Source organism: Symphalangus syndactylus, chromosome 4, assembly GCF_028878055.3.
Source record: "Symphalangus syndactylus isolate Jambi chromosome 4, NHGRI_mSymSyn1-v2.1_pri, whole genome shotgun sequence".
Lineage (NCBI taxonomy): Eukaryota > Metazoa > Chordata > Mammalia > Primates > Hylobatidae > Symphalangus > Symphalangus syndactylus.
Window position 1 is genome coordinate 85,436,500 of NC_072426.2, and position 22,648 is coordinate 85,459,147.

General features: G+C 36.1%; 1 protein-coding gene across 14 annotated transcripts in view; it reads left to right on the plus strand.

Moving 5' to 3' along the window:
* The window catches only part of PTPN20 (protein tyrosine phosphatase non-receptor type 20), a 108,776-nt gene that overhangs the window by 12,321 nt on the left and 73,807 nt on the right, over window positions 1-22,648 (plus strand). For 7 of the 14 annotated variants that reach the window (XR_010120518.1, XR_010120517.1, XM_063638052.1 and 4 more), the window contains exons 2-8: window positions 1,764-1,812; window positions 2,212-2,339; window positions 2,676-2,713; window positions 8,581-8,736; window positions 15,935-16,029; window positions 19,215-19,312; window positions 21,859-21,971. Coding sequence is in view for 10 of the 14 variants with exons in the window: in XM_063638052.1 (XP_063494122.1) it covers window positions 8,703-8,736; window positions 15,935-16,029; window positions 19,215-19,312; window positions 21,859-21,971 (340 nt within the window). In the remaining 4 variants the exon portion in view is untranslated. Of the gene's footprint in view, window positions 1-1,763; window positions 1,813-2,211; window positions 2,340-2,675; window positions 2,714-7,620; window positions 7,736-8,580; window positions 8,737-15,893; window positions 16,030-19,214; window positions 19,313-21,858; window positions 21,972-22,648 lie in introns of those variants that run through there. The other 7 variants (XM_063638053.1, XM_063638054.1, XM_063638056.1 and 4 more) reach the window with 5 other exon arrangements.

Consider the following 22,648-nt stretch of genomic DNA (forward strand, 5'->3'; position numbering starts at 1 on the left):
TATTGAGAAGAATTGAGGTCTTAAAAATATTGAGTGTTTCTATCCATGAACATGAAATATCTCTCTATTTGTTTAGATATTTGCTTTCCTTTGTCAAAGTTTGGTAGAGTTTCTCATATAGATCCTGTATATATTTTGTTATATTTATACCTATATATTTCAGTTTTGGGGAGCAGCTAATGTAAATGATATTGTGTTTTAAATTTCCAATTCCAATTGTTAATTGCTGGTTTATAGAAAAGGAATTGACTTTTGCATATTAACTTTGTATTCTGCAGCCTTGCTATAATTGCTTATTAAGTTCCAGGAGCTTTTATTTATTAATTTATTTCGAGATGGAGTCTCGTTCTGTTGCCCAGGCTGGAGTGCAGTGGTGCGATCTCAGGTCACTGCAACCTCTGCCTCCCGGGTTCAAGAGAATCTCCTGCCTCAGCCTCTCGAGTAGCTGAGATTATAGGCGCACAGCACCATGCCCAGCTAATTTTTTGTAGTTTTAGTAGAGATAGCGCTTCACCGTCTTGGTCAGGCTGGTCTCAAACTCCTGACCTCAAGTGATCTGCATGCCTCGGCCTCCCAAGGTGCTGGGATTACAGGTGTGAGCCACTGCGCCCAGCTAAGTTCCAGATCGTCGGTGTTTTAAGGAGAAAGTTTATGGACTTAAATAATTTTGTATCTGCAAAAGATCCATATTGCCCATAGCCCTTTTCTAAATCTTTTATTTTATAGATTAAGTGGCTAATTGTTTTTATTTATTCTTTGAGATATTTTATATAGACATTCATGTCATCTGAGAAGTAAGGCAGTTTTATTTTTTCCTTTCCAACTGTATGCCTTTTCTTATTGAATTAGTCAGAAGTTGTATATGATGTTGAATAGGAGTGGTGAAAAAGAACATCCTTACCTTGTTACCTATCTTAGAGGAAAGCCTCTAGTTTCTTCCTGTAGATTTTTTTTGTAGATATTTTTTTATCAAGTTGAGAAAGTTTGCCTCTAGTCCTAGTTTTCTAAGAATCGTTTTTTAAATCAAGGATGGAATTTGGATTTTGTCAAATGCTTTTTTGCATCTATTGATATGATTATATGAATTGTCAAGAATCAGTGAGTACTTTGCCAGATGTCCATTAAACTGTGAGCTCCTTGGAGGCAGAAGTTATTGCATCATCCCTGGATCCACATCTCTGATACAGTGACTAGCACATTGTAGACACTCAAAGCCTGCTGAATTGATTTAGCGTTTTACTTTTCACAGTCAAGAGATCACACACCTGAAAGACATATTTGTGACATACTCAGTAAGTGGAAGGTGTGGTTGCCAGGCAACCATACCCCAGCCTGGGTTGTTTGGTGACTGGATAAGGTATGGGGCTGGTGGTCTCCGAACCATCCTAATCACTTTCTTAGAACTACCTGATTGAGGCTAAGGGCATGCCACTTTCTGTTTATTTTTCTGTTTGTCCTTTTCTTCTGTTTGTTCTTGAATTAGTCACTGTGCAACTTTAGCCACTCACTTCTAAGTAGCATAGAGTCCCCCAAAACATGAGTACCATTTGCTATTCTTTAGGAACAGCTTTATTACCAGAAGTGGGTGGTTCAGGCATCACTGCCTTATCACAGGGAAGTATTTTCCACCTATTACTTCATATCTGACTGTGAGGACCACAAAGGAGTGAGAAGGTGGGGAAGGTGAGCTAGGAGAGGGAAGAATTTCAAATGAGGAGAACTTGCTGCTGCTGCTGCTGCTTCCTCTTTTTTTTTTTTTCCAGGCTGCAGAAACTCAGGGTCCAAACCATTAAATGATGAGAGGGCTAGAAGGTTGGTTTTCTCTTCTCATTATTAACTTATCATGGAGAAGATGTCTACAGAGGATAGAGGAGCAGGAACATGCCTTTTCTTTTTTCTCTGTTCGTGGCAGGGCTTCTAAAAGGAGCCTGACTATAGCTCTCAGTTCAGACAAGAATATTATAACCATCACTAATGGTCTTCAGTGTTTTAAGGAGAAAGTTTATGGACTTAAAAAATTTTGTACCTGCTAAAGATCCATATTGCCCATAGCCCTTTTCTAAATCTTTTCTAGATTAAGTGACTAAAGATTAAGGACAAGGTTGGCCTTTAGGCATATGTGGGCCCATGGATATAATCTGAGTAAGTCAGGAAGTTCTCTCTCTGACTTCTTTTCATTTTCTTAGTGCAGATGCCTTCCTTGTCCTTTAGGTGGCATATTGTTTTTTCTGGAATCCGTTGCGAAACTGTTCTTATCTACTTAATGGGAACTCATTTGAAGTCTGAGTCTTGAGGGAATAGGCAGAACAGGCATGTTGGAAGGAAAGTATGAGTCTCAGGTGAGTCTCAGGTGGGAGGGACAACTGTGTATTATAATTTTACTTGGAGTTTTCTCTGGTTTGATGATCTTTTATTGAGCTGTAATTTTAGTCCTTACTTATATAAGCCCATTGACTGCACATTATGAGACATTAGTCTGGAATTCCTCTTTTCATGATAGCAGAACAAATTAAATTTTGTTGGACACATATATTTTTATATTAAGAACATATTAGCTTGTTACTTTAAATAAATTTAGTGCAAATATGGTCAGATGTAGGTAAGCCTTGTATGCAAAATTATTTGCAGTTAAAAATATTGCAATATTACACAGTTCGTTTTTCCTTCTTTTGCAGAGATGGCTGTTCTGTGATTACCCTGGGATGATATTCAGGTAATGCTGTGTAGTTTTTTCTCTCCTAGGAAGTGGAAGGCAGGAACTTAGAAAGTGAGATGTAACTAAGAAGGGTCTGTTAATGAGGATGACAACGTATTTTCCCATGCTAGCCTTTGTCAGAGCTCTCTAAGACTACTCCCAGGTTCAGCGATTGGATAGAAGGATTCATAGGGTTCAGCAGGTAGTCACATTCCTGGCTAAGATATGGTAGACTGAAAAGGTACAAAGCAAAATCAACGAAAGGAAATCAGATACAAGCTCCCCAGAGTATTCTCCTTGTGGAGTCACATAGGATGCATTAATTTTCTGAATAACAAGGTATGGAAACTTGTGTGAAGTGCTGTCTCTCAGGGAAGCTTATCTGAGCTTAAGAGTTTAGGGTCTTTATCAAGGGTTAGTCATGAGCACAGACTGTCAGTGCGACTAATAGCAGTCACTGAAATTCCAGATACCTAGAAGGAAAGCAGATGTTTTAGGAGAAATGAGCTACTTTTCTCATTTAGAAAAAAATTTATATTAGTGTAGACACTGATTTTACCAGCCAAGTTTCCAGACACCAGCCAAGGGCCAGGCTTGTATGCAGGCATTCCTAAGGAGACTCGTCTTGGACCTGGTAGGTGAAGTCATGAATTTTTGTCTGCACACATATGTAATGTGTATACATTCCTGACTTACATGATCTCAGTTATGGAAATGGTTCAGCTGCACCCAGTAAATAAGTAGTTCTTTGGAGTATGGAAGCCAAGGTCCACGAATGAAACCGTGCCCCAAAGAGTTAACCAGTGGCAAAGAGAAATTCTTGAATTTATAGGATTGGTTGATAAAAATAAAAAACAAAAACAACTTTCTGAAACACTGAAATTCTCTCTGCTTTTAAGATAACAAAACTGGCTGAAATCAGTTGGAACCAGTACAGCAAACTAGAGTCTACACAGAATGAGCTTGCTGATGCCACAGCCCAAATTTCCACTGCGTTTCGTACTAACTCCCCCTGAATTTACATATGTGACCCATGAGATAACATGAAGAGATAACTGCACTTGCCCAAAGCCTTTTCAGTCCCCCCTTTCCTTCTGCCAATCTCCTACTATCCCCAAATTCTCTCTCTAAACATTTTCTAACAAAAATACTGCCTTAAAAACAGTACAGGAAGACAGATTTGAGCTAGACTCCTCTCTCCTTGTTGGTTGACCTACAAAAAAGTCTTTTCTCAAAAACCCAGTGCCGTAGTATTGGCTTCTAACACTTTGAACAGTGAACTCTTTTGCTTGGCAACAGTGATTGGAGGTACAAGAATTGTGTCTTTTGAAATAAAGCACCCTCTTGTAATTACTGATACACTTCCAAAAGAGAGGGAGAGGAATGTAGGCAGGAGGGAAGAAAAGAAGTTTAAACAGACAGATGGACAAACAGATGGACCTGAGCTTCAGGAGGTTGGAGGGAATATGCCAAAGCAATTTATATGGTGAATGAAACAAACAGTAGAAGGTTGTTTGCCTTGCACCTTAATAGCAGAGGCATCCAGGTAACAGAGTCATTTTGGAAAGATGTCTTAAGTCATTCATTACTTTTACTTGAACCATTCTAATAATTGATAAAGTATTTGCTCAGAATGTAGCTCGTGGCAACTGTATCATCAGTCCCTGGGTTTCAAGGGTGAAGCATTGTTGACATAGGGTTCCAGTGCCTTTGAAACCTTAAGTCTTCCATTGTTCCAATGGATGCTCACAGTAATCCTTAATGAGCTTGCTGCTAACACAGACGGTGACAGTTTGTTCTCATGTCTATGATGGGTGGGTAGCAACTATTTTTTAATGTTTAAACTTGCATTAATAATGATATTATCTTTATACAAGTGTTTCTATATTTTATTTTAATTGAAGTACATTATCTTTTTGTGGCTTTTTAAAAATCAACCTTATTGAGGTATAATTACGTATAAAGCTTTTAACCTTGCAAGTAAAGACGGTTTTATTTCTTCCTTCCCAATATGAATCCTTTTATTTTATTTTTCTTGTTTTGCCTGACTGCATTGGGCAGAACTGTCGGTGGCTCTGGAGGTAGCACTTTAGCACTTCACTTCTCCCTGCTTCCCTCTGAGCCCCCAGCCCTCACACTCACATACTACAGGGAATGATTGATTAAGAAACCATGGAATGACATTTCTTAATGGTTATGTTTATAATCAGAAAAAGCAGTAACACCATTCCTTATAAAAAACTAAGAACCATTATTAAAAGACATAAAACATGCCAAATAATTACTAGTAGTCTAAGAGCTTGTACTGAGAATTTAGTCACAGGAAATACAGATTTCAGAGGAAGGAACTCTTATCCCTGGGGTGCCTACAGGTTGAGACTTCTTTCATTCCCTTCTCTTCAGGCTAGTATAGGTCTCAGGGAGTAGTGTATGATAGAACTTTCACAAGAATTAGAAGTAACCCCAGCCCTGGTGCTGAGCATGTCATTTTACATTGTGTATTTTGGCATCTTGCACCCAACCCAAAGTCCACTGTGAAGAAATAATCTTTGTTAGCACCTGCTTCAGTTTTGAGAAAGTTTGAGATAGACTGAAAATAGTGTCCCAGCTGAGAATTTGAGAATATGTACAGTATTCAGTGACTCTCCAGTTATTTTACCCTGCCACCTGAGGAAAGGTGTTTTGCTTTTGTTTCCTGAGCAAACCAAACACTTGTAGTTTTTCTTTTTTTTATGATTAGATGGGATCGCTTTGTTTCATATTGGAGCTTTTCTTCCTCTATCCTCAGTGCTCTATCACAGAATAAGTAATCTTTTTTTAAGGATTTCCCTTTTATCAGGGCTAATTCTCTATTTTCTGTACTATTACACCTTCCCCAGGAGTTGGAGGGAAACCTTTATCTTGTGGACCTGGCCACTGGTCCCTCAATATCTTTCACAATCTTTCCCTCAGGGACCGAGTGCCTATCACTCAAGTGATACCTTTGTGACTTCTCAGAGTTCTTAATGTGGACATGCAGATTAGTTACCTGGTGATACGTACACATTCTTTATGGAGTTAACTAATTAGTACCTCAAACATTTCTTGCCATGTCTCCAATGTGTTAGTCTAGTGGCTGGAGATTCAAAAGTGAAAATGTTACAGTTTCTGTCCTCAAGATGCTTATGGTCCAACCCGAGGAGATGAGTCCAGAAATCATTATAAAACATGGAGCTTATAGGGGAAGCGCTTGCACAGGGGCTTACTTAGCCAAGCTTGAGGGGAGGTGGGAAATATGGTAAAAGCTTGCACTATATTTTCTGAAAAGTTTTCTTCTGCAAATGAAGATTTTTTTTTATCATATAGTTTACTTTTCTAGGCTACCTAAAATTTCAGTACACATGTGTTGATGTTGACTTGTATGATCTTATTACTGATTTACTACAGTAGCTGCAACTCAAAATTGAATTAAATGTTAATCATTTTAATATTGCTTTGTTTTGCCTATTTTAAGATATACTAGAAAACATGTCAGGAAAGGGAAATTTATCCAGTTTAATTCTTGTGTTTCTGTAGGGTTATCTGTGACTCACTGCACTGTTGTTTATTAAAATACTAGGATTAGGCATGCAGATGATCAAAGCTGTTCTGATGGAAAGTTTGAACAACTGACTGTTGGTATGGTTTGATATGAATTTTAGTCTATTCATCTGTGCACTAGAGAGGTCTTACTAATATGTGTGTGTATTTATATAAAGAGGATAAGTCATTGGGGTAAAGGACCATTCACATATTTATTTGTGGAATGCAAGGTATAGCATGTTTAAACCCTAGTATTTGAATTAGTAAGAGTGTCTCCAGTTATCAAGGGGTGTCTTGAAATTACTTGATAAAATTTGAAACAAAATTTATTTTGTCTTTAATTAAAATTGACTATTTTGTATCTTTTCAATAACATAGTTGATAGGCAGAAGCTTAGGTGTCATTCTTGGAGGTTCTTAGTTGATTCTGAGGTCCTTAAGATCTCATGTCTGCTTCCAGGGAAGGCTCCTCACTGAAATCTATTACCTCACTACCAGTCACGAGACCACTGCCATCCTTTTGTTTTTGTTTTTAATTGAGACAGAGTCTTGCTCTGTTGTGAAGGCTGGAGTACAGTGGCACAATGATAGCTTATTGCAGCCTCCATCTCGCAGGCTCAAGTGATCCTCTTGAGGATCCACTGCTTAGCCACCCAAGTAGCTGGGTGAGTGCCACCACACCTGGCTATCTTTTTCTTTTTTTTAATTTTTGGTAGAGATGAGGTCTCACTGGGTTGCTCAGGCTGGCCTCGAACTCTTGAGCTCAAGTGATCTTCCCACTTCGGCCTCCCAAAGTGCTGGTATTATGGGTGTGAGCCACTGTGCCTAGCCCTCCTCCAATTTAAAAAAGATATTCTTCCCCTTGTCAAAGTAGAGTTTTTTTAAAAATTAAAAATGTGACTCATACAAATTTGAAATGAAACTAGGTTAAACATTTTACTCAGTGTATTAATTAGTGAAGAAACCAGGAAGATGGCAAAAATAGTTCAAAGAACAGTTTGAGGATCTAGGTCTTTCACTGGCGTTTTGAACCAATGTTAGAGTAAGAATGCTAGATTAGATTAAGAAAACCTGGTTAATGCCAGACAGAAATAAATTATAATCTTTAGTGTTACCTTATCAGACAGAAATTATTTGTATCACTGCTGGACAAAAATCTATAGGTTACCTTGTAATTGCATTAAGTCTAGGACTTTTAATCAGTAGTAAACAATGAACTGAATAAATTAGTACAATTTCCCCACATAAGTAATCTTTGGGATGGCCTGTCATTATTTTATGACATTGAAGTGACATTCCACTTATCTTTTTGCCTTACTTTCACATTTTAATTTAATTTAATTTAATTTTTTTTTTTTGCCACAGGGTCTGGCTCTGTTGCCCAGGCTGGACTGCAGTGGCATGATCTCGGCTCACTGTATCCTCCTCCCAGGCTCAAGCCATTCTCCTACCTCAGCTTTTCAAGTAGCTAGGACCACAGGTGTGTGCCACCACGCCCATCTAATTTTTGTAGAGACAGGGTTTCACCCAGTTGCCCCAGCTGGTCTCAAATTCCTGAGCTCAAGCGATCCTCCTGCCTCGGCCTCCCAAAGTGCTAGGATTGTAGGCATGAGCCACCACACCTAGCCTTAAATAATTTTTTAACACCTATATCTCAAAGTTTTTAAAATAAATCTGTTTCACACATTAACTTTAGATTCAGATTACAATAATACCATTTTATTTGCAGATAGTTAATGGAAAGGTCTTCAGACAAAAAGTCTTCTTGGTTTTAACCAATGGGAGCAATGCAACATGGCCTTACAGGCCCCTTATAGCAAGAATTAGAAAAGAAAAAATATTTATTCTGTGTGAGAACTTTTTATAGATTGAACGAACAAGAACTTCTTGAAGACGGGCTCTGTAATTAATTCTTATTTATTCAGTACTGAATTCCCAGCACCTAATTTAGCCTAGGTGTGGCATTTAAATAATTGAGTTTCCATTGAGTGACATTGATTGAATTTGTGTGTGTGTGTGTGTGTGTGTGTCTGTGTGTGTTTATATAAAGAGATCCATCATTGGAGTGGAGGGGCCATTCACATATTTATTTGTGGAATGCAAGGTATAGCATATTTAAGCTCTGGTATTTGAATAAATAAGCGTATCTCCAGTTCTCAAGGAATATCCTGAAATTATTTGATAAAATTTCAAATGAAATTTATTTTGTCTTTAATTAAAATTGCACTGTTTTAAATATTTTGAATTGATGAGTAATAATATGTCAAAGCTGTGACAGCTCCAGTTGTCTAACAGAAAAATCTTTGGCTTTGTGTGTTTTACCAGGTGAAGAAAAATTGTTTGCTGGCCCCCAGGATACTAATTAGACCTTTGGCCTGACTCACAGGACACTAAGGCTCCTTTTCTGAAGAAGCTTTTACCAGTCTCATTTAGGGGATGGGAACAACATGTCTTCACCTAGGGACTTTAGAGCAGAGTCTGGTAGGTGCATCATCTACTTTTGTGGGTATGGGATCAGGAGGAGCTACAGCAGTGCCTCTCAGACTGTAGATTTTCATAGGGACCACTGGTGGATTATTATCCTGCATATTCTGATCCCCTGGGTCTTGGTGGGGTGGGGTAGGGGAGCAAGACTCTGCATTTCTAGTAAGCCATCACACTTAGAGTAACAACAATTAAACTCTAGTGTTTTACTTTACCCTTTTCAAATGGCATTTTTTTTTCCCTGATTATAAATGTAATATAGGTTTATTGTGAAGAATTTGGGAAGTACAAAAAAGCACCAAAACACAAAGAAAACAACAAGACAATAAAAACAACCTGTAATCTGCCACAAAGCTGTTTGTTTCCATAATTTTGTTAGATGTGAACTCAGGGCATATACATTTCTAAGGTTTTTGATACATCTACTAATGCAGTGTTTTAGTTAAATGTCAGCTGTCTCCCAGCTGACCCATATTGCCATTGTCTTGCTTAAAACGTTAGTAGCTTGCCATCATTTTTCAGTATGTCTTTTATGCCTTTTCTCATTCCTTCCACCTTCAGCCCAGCTTCTATTCCCTCTTCTACCCGCCCTCCTTGTCATTATTATTGCTTCCTCCCTAGAAGTGTTTTTCCAATCCTTATCTGGTATAATTGACAAAAATTGTGTATATGTAAGGTGTGCAAGTTGATGTTTTGATTTGTCTATATACTGTGAAATTATTACCACAATTAAGCTAACATACCCACCACCTCACAGTTACCATTTTCTTTCTTTGTGTGTGTATTACAAACATAAGATCTACCCTCTTAGCAAGTATCATTACAATACAGTATTGTATGTATTATGCTATACGTCAGATCTTCAGAACGTATTCATCTTGTGTAACTGATACTTGATACCATCTGACCAACAACTCCCCATTTCCTCCTTCCCCTATCCCCTGGCAACCACCATTCTGCTATCTGCTTTTGTGAGCCTGGATTTCATCTGTAAGTCAGATTATGCAATATTTGTGTAAGGTGAGGGATAGGAGTCTAAGTTTATTCTGCATAGGAATATGCAGTTTTTTCCAGGACCATTTATAGAAGATACTATCTTGTCCCCAATATATGTTCTTCGTGCCTTGTCATAAAACAGTTGGCTATAAACATATGGAATTATTTCTGGGTTCTCTATTCTATTCCACTGATATATGTGTCTGTTTTTATGCCAGTATCATGATTTTGTGGTTACTATAGATTTGTAGTATATTTTGAAGTCAGGTAGTGTAATACCCCAAGCTTTGTTCTTGTTTTTTTTGTTGTTGTTTGTTTGTTTTTATTTTGTTTTTGTTTTTCTTGGCTCAGAATTGCTTTGGCTATTTGGAGTATTTTTTGTACTTCCATATGAATTTTAGGATTTTAAAATTTCTCTGAAGAATGTCATTGGTATTTTGATAGGAATTGCATTGAGCTCTCAGATTCTTTGGTTATATTGTCATTTTAAAAATATTTATTCTTTCATTCCATGAACATACGATGTCTTTCCATTGGTTTGTGTTGTCTTCAATTTATTTCATCAATTTTTTATAGTTTTTATTGTAGAGATCTTTAATCTCTGGTTAAATTTATTCCTAGGTATTATTTTTTGTAGTTATTGTAAATGAGATTGCTTACTTGATTTCTTTTTCAGGTAGTTATTGTTGTATAGAAATGCTACTGATTTTTGCATGTTGATTTTGTATCCTGCAACTTTACTTAATTTGTTTATCAGTTCTAAGAGTTTTTTGGTGGATTCTTCAGGTTTTTGCATTTGTAAGAGCATGTCATCTGCAAACAGGGACGAATTTGACTTCCTCCTTTTCAATTTGGATGCCTTTTATTTGTTTCTCTTGCCTAATTGCTCTGGCAAGGACTTCCTGTATGGTATAGTTTGGATGTTTATCTCTTCTAATATTTTGAAAGGTAATCCCCAACCTGGTGGGAGATGTTGGATCATAGGGGCAGATCCTTCGTGAATGGCTTGGTGTTATCCCCCTGGTGATGAGTGAGTGTTCGCTCAGCTCACGTGAGATCTGGTTGTTCAAAGGAGTCTGGAACCTCCCCTTCTCTCTTGCTTTGTCTCTCACCATGTGATATGCTGGCTCCTCATTCACTTTTTGCCATGACTATAAGCCTCCTGAGGTTAGATACTAGAAGCAGATACCAGCACCATGCTTCCTGTACAGCCTGCAGAACCACAAGCCAGAACAAACCTCTTTTCTTTATAAATTACCCAGCCTTAGACATTCCTATATAGTGATGCTAACAGACTAACACACAGTATTATGGGTTTTTTAAAAAAAAAATTTTAAAAATAACATCTGCCTGATTCCCTCACTGATTAATGAATATAATAAAGGAACATGTTCATTTATATATCTGTATGAGAGCCGTGATTTTCTTTTTCTGAAAACTATCCTTTAACAGTTGCAAACTTTTATGAAAAAGCTAATTTTAATGCTAAATCAGTTATGTTAGAATATGGGAAAACATGGAAAGCTACCCAAACTTTTTTGTAGACTATTTTTTTCCAACTTTTATTTTAGGCTTGGGGGTACATAGGAAGGTTTGTTACATGGGCAAATTGCTTGTTGCTGTGGTTTGGTGAACAAATGATTTCATCACCCAGGTAGTGATTCACTTAAGATAATGGCCTCCAGCTGCATCCATGTTGCAGCAAAGGACATGATTTCATTCTGTTTTTGTTGTTGTTGTTGTTGTTGTTGTTTGTTTGAGACAGAGTCTCGCTCTGTCAGTCAGATTGGAGTGCAGTGGCATGATCTCGGCTCACTGCAACCTCCATCTCCCAGGCTCAAGCAATTCTTCTGCTTCAGCCTCCCGAGTAGCTGGGATTACAGGCGTGTGCCACCATGCCCAGCTAATTTTTGTATTTTTAGTAGAGACAGGGTTTCATCATGTTGGCCAGGCTGGTCTCAAACTCCTGACCTCAGGTAATTCATCTGCCTTGGCCTCCCAAACTGCTGGGATTACAGGCATGAGCCACTGCACCCGGCCATGATTTCATTCTTTTTATGGTTGTGTAATATTCCATGGTGTTTTTGTGCCACATTTTCTTTATCCATTCCACTGTTGACAGGCATGTAGGTTGATTCCATGTCTTTGCTATTGTGAAAAGTTCTGTGATGAACATAATGTGCATATGTCTTTATGATGGAACAATTTATATCCCTTCATATACCCAGTAATGTGATTACTGAATCAAATGGTAGTTCTGTTTTAAGTTCTTTGAGAAATCTCCAAACTGCTTTCCACAGTGGTTGAACTTACATTCCCATCAGCAGTGTATAAGTGTTCCCTTTTCTCTCTAACCTCACAAACAATTTTGTTTTTTTTTGTTTTTTTTTTTTGTTGTTGTTGTGTTTTTTTTACTTTTTAATGATAGCCATTCTGGCTTGTGTAAGATGGTATCTCATTGTGGTTTTGATTTGCATTTCTCTGATGATTAGTGATATTGAGCATTTTTTCATGCTTCTTGGCTATGTTTATGTCTCTTTTGAAAAGTGTCTGTTTATGTCCTTTGCCCATTTTTTAATGGGGTTGTTTGATTCTTGCTTGTTCATTTATAAGTTCATTATAAGTTCTGGATATTAGACCTTGTGTTCTGCCAGGTTTTGGTATCAGAACGATGCTGGCCTTATGGAATGAGTTAGGGAGGAGTCCCTCTTCCTAATTATTTGGAATAGTTTCAGTAGGATTGGTACCACCTCTTGTTTATACATCTGGTAGAATTTGACTGTGAATCTTTCTGGCCTGGGCTCTTTCTGACTGGTAGGTTTTTTTTAATTACTGATTTAGTTCCTGATTTAGTATCTATTCCATAGCCTAGAAATCATTGAGTAATTTTGAGTTTCATGTCTCATTATTTAAGAAACATTTTGTAAGGCTGTAGCTGCCATAGACAGTGATTCTTCTGATGGCTCTGGGCAAAGCAAATTGAAAACCTTTTGGAAATAACTCACCATTCTAGATGCCATTAAGAACATTTGTGATTTACAGGAGGAGGTCAAAATGTCAACATTAACGGGAGTTTGGGAGAAATTGATTTTAACCCTCATGGATGACTTTGAGGGATTTAAGACTTCAGTGCAGGAAGTACTATCCTAAGTTTTAGGCATCCGCTGGGGATCTTGGAACTAGGCATTCCCTGTGGGTAAGTGGGAACTGCTTTACCATTTCACATATAGTTGTAGGAACATAAGATACTTCCATTTCCTCCCATTTGCCTTTCATGCTATTATTGATACCAATTTTATTGTGAGTGTTGCATACCCTACAATAGGTTATTATTTTTCCTTAAAATTGAGTTGTCTTTTAAAGAAATTAGAACGTGTGAAAGAGTATGTTTTATGTGCTCATGTATTTTCCAGTTTTGCCACTCTTCATTCCTTTGGATAGGTCTACATTTTCATATTTTATCCTTTTCCTTCTGCCTGAAAAACTTCCTTTAACTTTTTGTTGTTGTTTAGTGCAGGCTGGATATTATCTTAGTTTTTATTGGTCTACAGAAGTCTTATTTTTTGAAGTATATATTTTCAGGGTATAGAATTCTATATTGACATTCTATAAGAATTCTATATTCTTTCAATACTTTAAAATGTCTCACCATTATCTTCTAGCATGCATGATTTGTGATGAGAAATCCATCATTCTTATCTTTGTTTTTCTATATTTAATGTGTCTGTTTTCTCTGGCGTTTTTTCTTTTCAGTAATTTGAATATGACATACATGAATGTGATTTTTCTATAAGCTCATATATTACACTTGTATTTTATTGACCTTCTTTGGTCTGTTGGTTTGTAGTTTTCATCTAGTTTGGTAACATTTCAGCTATTATTTCTTCATATTTGTTTTGGCATTCCAGTTACAGGAATTTTAGTTCACTTGATGTTGTCCCAGTTTGCTGAGCCTGTTCAGTCTCTTTTTTTCACTGCTGTGCGCTGATTCAAGCCCTATCCTCAATGCCCCCTGTATTACAGGGTCTCTTCATTCTGGCTAATATGAACTGTTCCTAGGAATTGTGTGGCTTGCTACTTTCCGGTGGTCCTTCCTGAGTGTCAGAGATTGTCCTCTTTCATATAAGCATATCCATATTCTGCAAAGGACTTGAGAGGGTTTCTTTGCAGCTACTTAGACTTCTCTTGTTCTGTATAGCTCCCTCCTCCCTGGTACTCTGCCCTACAAATTCTGGCTGCCTCAAGCCTCTCCTAACTTTCATCTTTTTCTTCTCAACTCAGTGAATCATTGGACTCTTTGATTCCTTTCCTGAGCTATAGCCTGCAAACTCCTGGAGGCCATAATCTGGGTCAACCAGAAGGCTCACCCCCTTCTCTCTGGGATCACAGTCTGTTGTTTAAGGTCTGAAAAGTATTGTTTTATATATTTTGTCCTATTTTCTGGTTGGTTGTGGTTAAGTCCTATTACAGTAAATCTCTCATAAGCATAAATGAAAGTCAATTGTAGGTTGTTTTACTTTTCATTTTTTGTTTGTCAGGTGAGGCTAGACTTTTTAAAAATACATTATTGGCCTGTAAGTCGCCTTCTATGAGTTGCCCATTTGTAATTCTTATAGACTTTTTTTTCTGTTAATTTTTTTTTCTAGCACTTGAAGCTCCTTCCTAGGTTTGCGGAATTTCAAAACCATTTGCATGAGAGATTTTTGTTCATTGAAAGTCTGATAAAATCCCATCTGGAAACCTGTTTGGGCCCAGATGCTTTTTCCTCTTGGGAGTGATATTTTTGATTATTGGTTTGACTTTTTAAATGGTTATTACATTATTTAGGCTTTCTACATCTTCTGGAGTAAATTTTCACAACTTATAATTCTCTTATAAAAGTTTCCATTTCATCAGATTTCCCTAAAGTTTCTCATAGTATTTGCTTATTACGTTTAAAAATGAGAATTGCATCTGTAGCTGTGCCCTTTCTCATTTTCACACTTGATCTTAGCCAAAAGTCCGAGAAGTGATCCTTTTTCATTTTTAATATTATTTGTGCACTTACTCTCCATTGATTTGTAGTGAAAGAGGGTTGTGTATTTTTAAGTTTTTTTTTTCAAAGAACTAGTTTATTGGATTTTGCTGATTATTCTTTAGGCTTATTTTCTGTTATTATATTTTTCTCTATGATTTTCTCCTTTGTAGTTTCTCTGGGTTTCCTCGGTTTTTCTTTGTCTTCTATGATTGAATACAAAACTTGTTTATATCAGCTTTTTTTTCTGCCTTTTTTATAAACACATTTAAACCTATACATTTTCCCTCTATCTAAATACTCATTTAGCTACTTCACATTAGTTTTGATATGCCATCCCTTCATTGATATTTCTTAATGTTTTAATTTATAAAATTAATTCATGTGTTATAAAGGTTCATAATTTCTATTAGATTTCCTTTTTAACACACATTCAGGAACACACTTTTTTATTTCCATAGTACTTGTCTACTATATTTTTATTGATTTTTTAATATGCCGTGCCACAGAATTTCTAAATCATAATATTTAAGGCTCCCATGGTATGAGAAACAGTACTCTGAGTGCTTAATACTGAGATCAGAGAAAATTTTCTCTCTTGGCTTCTTATCTGAAAGAGTCTGTGCAGTAAAATTAACACAGTAATTAGGAATAATCATATAAGAAACCCAGAGTTTCCTTGGGATGATTCATATTACATTATTCAACAAAGCCAAAAACAATTTTCTATGTAATTTAACATATTGCTAACTTATGAATTATAAATAATACAAGAAGTTAAAGTGTGACTTTTGTAACACAGTATTCTTTATTCAAGAAATAGACTCTGAAACACAGAAGACTGTATTCTGTAGATCCCAATGCATAGGTTCTGCAGGTTGTAAATATCTAGGATTTACTTTAGAGTACTTTCTTGAATAATATGGCAATGAGGAACAAAGGAACTGCTCAAAAGTCAACTCTCTGAGGATAATCCTAGAAGAAGGATCAGCTTTGCTATGTTGATTTTTTCAAAGCAGTGGGGAAAGAGATGATTACCATAGGAGATAAAGATGGGGTGTTTGGAAAACAGGAAAAGTAGATGAAAATTCCCCTCATGTAGCTTGTTTTTTCTCATTAAGGCTCCATTTTTCCTTCTGTGTAGTGTTTTCTATTTGATCAGTTTTTCCCCCCGCCTTTGTTCAGTAAAAGATTATGAGAGAAATGACTCTGAAGCAGAAGACCTGAATTTCAGGGAGACTGTGCCTTCATCAAGTCAGAAAAACACACCTAGATCAAAGGTAAGACTAAAAGGAGAGGGATCTCTACTAATTTTGGCTAATACCTAAATTGCTGACTATGGTCTCTGGGAAATGGGTATCTATTTGGTTCTCACCAAAATGATTTCTTAATTCTTTGTCACTGTAGTGTTGACAATGACCAAAATGGGGATTTGAAAGAGTGGAACTTTTTGCAAAGTTTCTAATGAATAGCATTTTCTAATGCTACTCTGGAAATTTTACAGGCACTAGTTTTGTGTTACTAATGAAGATACAAAATAAATGTCACATGAAGTATGAAGCACCTTTAGATGTATTGATTGTGGACTTTTTCATTGTTTGAGACAGCATGATTGTGTGTCTCCAAACTGTGGAAAAGTAGAGGGCTGTGAAAAGTCTGTGACAAAACCTCCTTACTTCAACACATTACCCCATTTGTGGAGATAGTGCTAGAGTTACAGCACAAAAAAAGGAAAATGCATTTTAGTCTGGTGAGTGCTTTGCATTTTTTTTCTCTTACCTAGTCAACTGGAGCTTTGGAACTGCCATGATGATGCTGGCCTTGTGCTCATTTCCTGTGAGTTACAGGAGTAATAGAGATAAAGTCAGTACATAGACCAAAAACTGCTTCTACCCTTCCCCCGTTCAATTGCCACCTCCACCTCAGGTGGGCAGGAGTGCAGCTTTTAAGAATAGCATTGTAACTTGGTTATTATCTCCTGTCCATTCTCTGCTGTACTTAAGTTGGCCACATCAAGGCTACCATCACATCTTTGGCTGGGAATCTCTGGCTGTTAGTGCCGTGTTGGGCTCTCCGCTCACTCTTGATTCTTTTCTCTGATCAGAATAGTTTTCTCTTTGAAGCAGAGACGATTTGAAAGGGAGCACCTTCACAGAATGGCCCAAGTATATCCTTTATATAGTCTTACAGTCTTATTTGACTTCTTCTAGAACTGAGCACATTTTGTGATTTTGTTTATGTTTTTACTTTGGGTTTTTTTTTTTTTTTTTTTGCTAAGTTACAGCTTGGCCTATCTAGGATGAATTCTGATATGCTTTAAAGTTTCCTTTCAGAAAAAAGGATCTTAGAACATTCCTGGATGGTTTTTAGAGTGTTGGGAAAATTACCTGATTTTATTAGAACTTGCTTTTCTTATATTTCATGAAACAATTTGATACTGTAGCCATTTTTATGTCCTTTCAGATATGATGCTGTCCCCTAGAAATTGTCTAGACTCATAGACTTGAAGTTGGTTAGATTTGGAGAATAAATAAATTTTTTTTTTTGAGACAGGCTAATTTATTTTTTGGATTTTTGGTAGAGACAGGGTTTTACCACGTTGGCCAGGCTGGTCTTGAGCTCCTGGCCTCAAGTGATCCCCCGTCTTGGCCTCTCAAAGTGCTGGGATTATAGGCATAAGCCACTACGCCTGGCCTGTTAAAGACATTTTTATGCCAGCACTCATTTTAGAGGTGAAAGCTGAAGCAATTTTTCTATGATCATAACTCTTGAATCACAGACTAGAAACCAGGCTCCTATCTGTGTTAGTGTTTTCACTTTGTCCTCATAAATCCTTGCTGCATGGAGTACGGAAAAGCTAACTTAGGCTCCTCAGAAAACATTTTCTAACATTTAAAAAAATTGATATTAATTTGATTCTGTGAGCAATCTCCAAAAGTCCTGCCATCTTGATAATTTATTATATCTCTCCTTGTTAGTTCTTGGTATTGTTAGCAAAATCACATTTCACTCAATCAGACATATGTTAGTCAGCCTTAAATTTGAATTGCAGCCATCTGGAACAGTTTGCTTCTTTAAAAAATAAATATAATCAATTTTATTTTGAACCATGACTTGAAACATGTCTCAGGTTTAAATTGTGTTAGGACTTCCAGATGTCACTTTTTCTAAGTAAATGAATTATATTCAAATGACTTTTAAGCATGTCTCATAGGATGGAAGTGGGATCATGTTGTGTAATAGCATGTGTCCCACTTCTTTTCCTCCATCCCACTGGAGCCACACTTTCTACATTTCAATTTTAATTATCCTGAAATTAATTTTTAGGGATTTACCAATCAGTGCTGATTTCAAAACTAGTTCAACTCTGTGAAGCTCATTTCATTTCATGTATTGTAGCTACATAGTTTAATGAGAAGGAATCTTAGGTGGACGTTTTCCTGTGATTTTAAAGTAAAAATTAAATATACACCAAGCAAACACTAACAAACTCATTAGTCAAAGAAGAAATCATAATGGAAGTTTAAAGTATTTAGAATGGAATGTACACAAAAATACTAGATGTAAAAACATGTGGTTTGTGGATTGAGCAGTGTGTAGCAAATAAAAGGTCTAATCTATGACATTACATTTACAATTGTGCCACTTAAAGTGTTTAGGAGTAAATCTAAGAAAAGGTATACATTGTCTTTATTGAGAATATTTTATAATGTTTTTTGCTGGATAGCTATATCATATTAGTGGATAATGATACTTACTATATAAATATATCACTTATTTCCAATTTAAATTAAAAAATTCATATTACTTAATTTCAATAATAGTCCTAAAGTTATTTCTGTGTGTGAATGAGATTTGATCAGCTGATTCAAAAGATGTTCTCGAGAAAATAGAAGGCCAAGTATGGCAAGACAGTATTAGACAAGGAAGGAAGGAAACGTGTATATGGTGGCTGGGGCACTGGCACTGCGAGTTATCAAGACTGAAGTCTCTCCAGTGCTAAATTGGGCAGTGGAATGTGGAGAAATACTTAGAATTAGTAGATTAGATGGTGCAAGTACTAAAGTAAAGATAGATATAGTGGCAGGAATTTTATATTCACAGTAAACAAAACATGGTAAACACTTATAAGAAAATTTCTTCTGGGCTGAAGTAATAAATCTATTTTTTCTCAAATGAAGCTTTTTAAAAATTTAGTTTTGAAAAATCACTTGAGCAATTCAATATAAATAACTTCTCTTTACATAGTACTCTACACTGTTTTGACAGATTGGAAAATATTTAATAGGGAGATATACAATTAAGTGATTTTCTAGGAGCAGACATTATACTCTGTGATTGTGGTTATAATTCCATTATTGCAAATCTTTTTGCTCTTCTTAAGTAGCTATAGAAATCACATTTCTTTTAAACTATATTTTTCTAAAACCAGGGCTATAATTTGTTTCCTTTCTTATGTCTGTAGGTTTTTGAAAATAAAGTTAACTCAGAGAAGGTAAAACTTTGTCTTCGGAATTTCCCACGTAATGATTATGAGGATGTTTTTGAAGAGCCTTCAGAAAGGTATAACTAATATGCTTATTTAGTGAGTTTTCTGTTTATGCTGCTTATATTCATAGCTAGCCCTCTGCATGGAGACAGTGAATAATGGCCCTCAAATGTTTAATTTTTCAAGATATAGCTTTTTGTAAACTTGATTTAGCTTTCTTAGAAATATGTTTATGATCTCTTAAATATGGTAATTAACATAAGAGAAAAGTATTCTTGAAGGATTCGATTTCTCTGTCTTCTCAATAGTTACATGGCGTCAAAGCTTTTGCAAATATGCTTGGAGCTTTTGAAGTGGTCAGTGTACTTGAGGTAGCATGAAGCTCACGGTACAGCACTAAATTTTATTAGAAATGTAATCTATTTTCAGAAAGAAAATTATATGGTATAAACAATAGGATTGTTAGTATGGTGAATTTCTGATAGTATATATTTTAAAAATTTAAAGTATCTGAAGAACAGTAAATTTCCATTAGGAAAACAAAGAAACACGTTTTCATGCTTATAAAATGTTCAAATTTAGGTGTTACAAGCAAAAACATCAAATGAGGAAACATTTTGTTAAGCCATATTTTCTTAGAGGTTTATCAGTAATATTAGCTACCCTCACTGGAATAGCACTGTATAAGAATATGTATATTCTTTATATTATGTGTTTTTGTATGCGTATTGTATGAAATTTATATGTACAACTTTCAGAAGTGCATTAAACAAATAATAGTAATTCCAAAGACATTTTGAGATTCTATGATATGCTAAGCACTGTACACAAATACAAACTACTATATATTTTTTGCTCTTTAGTTCACAGTTTAATTAGGGAAACAGACATATAAAAGACAAATTAATGTACAATGTAGTAAATATTATTTTAGAGTAAAAATCCAAAGATTGTGGGTACAGAAGATTGACTGTGCATGACGGAGGTTTCCCACAAGCTTCTTTGAAGAAAAGATATTTTGGTTGAATTTAGGATTTAATTAAATAGAAACCTAGCAGGTGAAAAAGAGAAGAACATTTCAGGCAAGAAGAAGAAGTTTGAGCGAGGGTAAGGAGTTGTGAAAATATCTTACTAATGGGGAGAAATATTAGGTGCCAAGAGTCGTAGGGTGTGTGTGAGGTGGAATGCCAGGAAGCTGGAGAAGTTGAGAGGTGGAGCCCAAAATACAGCATGGGCTGGAGTGGGAAGTAATGCCATATATGTGAAGCTGAGTATACATTTTATTCAGTCTGTTAAAATGAAAAGGATGCATACGGAGGGTCTTTTTTTTTTTTTATTCATGCAACTGTCTATTTATCCATCTAGAAGGAGGAATGCTGGTGGCAAGGTGAGGATAGCTGGAAGTGGCAGTCAGTGGAGATTAATTAAATGTTTACAGTAATCCAAGAAAAAAATGAGAAGGAGAAAAGAGTAAGGAACCCGAAATTCCTTACAGAAGTAAAAGAAAAAGGCATTTATTTTGCTAAGGTTAAAGCATACAGTGCATGTAGGAAATCAGTGGAGATGGTGATGAAAAAGTAGACAGAGGCCACCTGGCCATTATCCTAAACTTGGGTGTCTGATAAGGGGCCTTGATTTATCCTGATATTGGTGGGCAGGTGTAATTAAGTTTGTATTTTAGGAAGAATTTTCTCTAAACATTGAAGGTTAGATGCAGAAGTCAAATTAGGAGGATTTTGCTAGGTAGGGTTGCAAATGAAAGTGCAGCAAGAGCCAAGTTAATAGCATTAGCAAGTCAGTTGAGTATGGAGATGTTGCAAAGGAAACAGAAAGTGGGTATGGGCTAGTATTTGAAAAATCTGTTAACAATTAGTAGCTAGACAGAGTTTAAAGCATTTCCTATTTTTAAGATACAGAAAATTGAGTATTCTTATGATATGAAAGAATTTGTACATAGGGAGAGATTCATGATATGTTAAAAAAAAAAGTTATAGAAAAGTACCTTAGAGGAGGCAGAAGGAATCAGTTTAGAACATGGAAGGATGAATTTTGAACAGGCAGAAAGCAAGGAATAAGAAAGACATTGATCCATCTAAGTAAATGTTTTAAAAGATAATAAATTGAAAGAATTTCTATTTTCTGGCTTGCATTTTCTAGAAGAAGTTACATTTTTACTAAGTCAGAGAGAGTATTAAGATAAGGACTATAACAAGATGATGGCTTGGAATTAGCTGCCATGGAAGAGTGGTACAGGAAGCCAACCAGGGACATGCTGGTGTTTTCCAAACGGCTCTCTGCCGATATTAGAAAGCCCAGTGACCCGAGTACTTCCCTCCCACAGCCTAGGTAAAGGAGGGGAGAAGGTAAATAAGCGGATGGATCTGAGGCGACTAGTTTGCAAGGTAAAAGTAGTGGGAGGAGATGGAGTTTGTGATCAGACATTGGGATTTGGGAATTATCTCACAAGTGGACCAGTTTCAGGTGATGACAATGGGAGTGGGTGGCTGAATTGAAATGGAAGTGAATGTCAATTAAATAATCAATAAAAATGATTAGAAAGTATTTCTCAAATGTATATATTCTTTGAAACCATGGGCAAATATATACATTTCTTTTCTAGTAGCAGTGATCCCAGCGTGTGGACAGCCAGAGGCCCCTTCAGAAGAGACAGGTGGAGCAGTGAGGATGAGGAGCCTGCAGGGCCCTCACAGGCTCTCTCCCCTCTACTTTCTGGTATGACATCATCCTATTTGTAGTAGCAAGTTGAGGCTCTATTTTAGAGATATGCACAAAAATATTTCTAATACAAATGAAGGAAAGAGCTAGGGAAAACTTCAAAAAATAGGAAAATATGGTTTTCTAGGATTTTCTTTTAAAAATAAAAAAATGCAATTAAAAAAATGCTCCACACCCCATATTCAAAATGGCTAATTTCTATCCTTTCTTCAAGTATTTTAAAGTATTAAATATGTCAGTTTAGTAAAATCCGTTTTTTTAAAGCTAGGTATTTTATAGATTTGAAAAATAACAATCTGCTTCCTTATTTCCTTTTTAAAAATTTGTTGCACAATATATGCTTTGTAAGTAAAATAATAACATTTTTGGATTACAAATTATCACGTTTATAGTGGGAAAAAAGAAAATAACAAATATGTATAATAAATTATAACACTGAAGAATATTTCAGAACTTTTTGTGTATACGTATTTACATGTATATATAATATAAACATAATTAGAACTATGAATATATACTTAACATATATGTGTATGTGTATATATATATATATAATTTGTGCTTGTAAACTTGGGGGATCACAGGCACACCTCAAAAACCTTGGAGTTGGAGAGGATCTTAGAGGTGACCCATAACCAACATCCCATCAAATGTTGGAAACATCTTCTCTAATG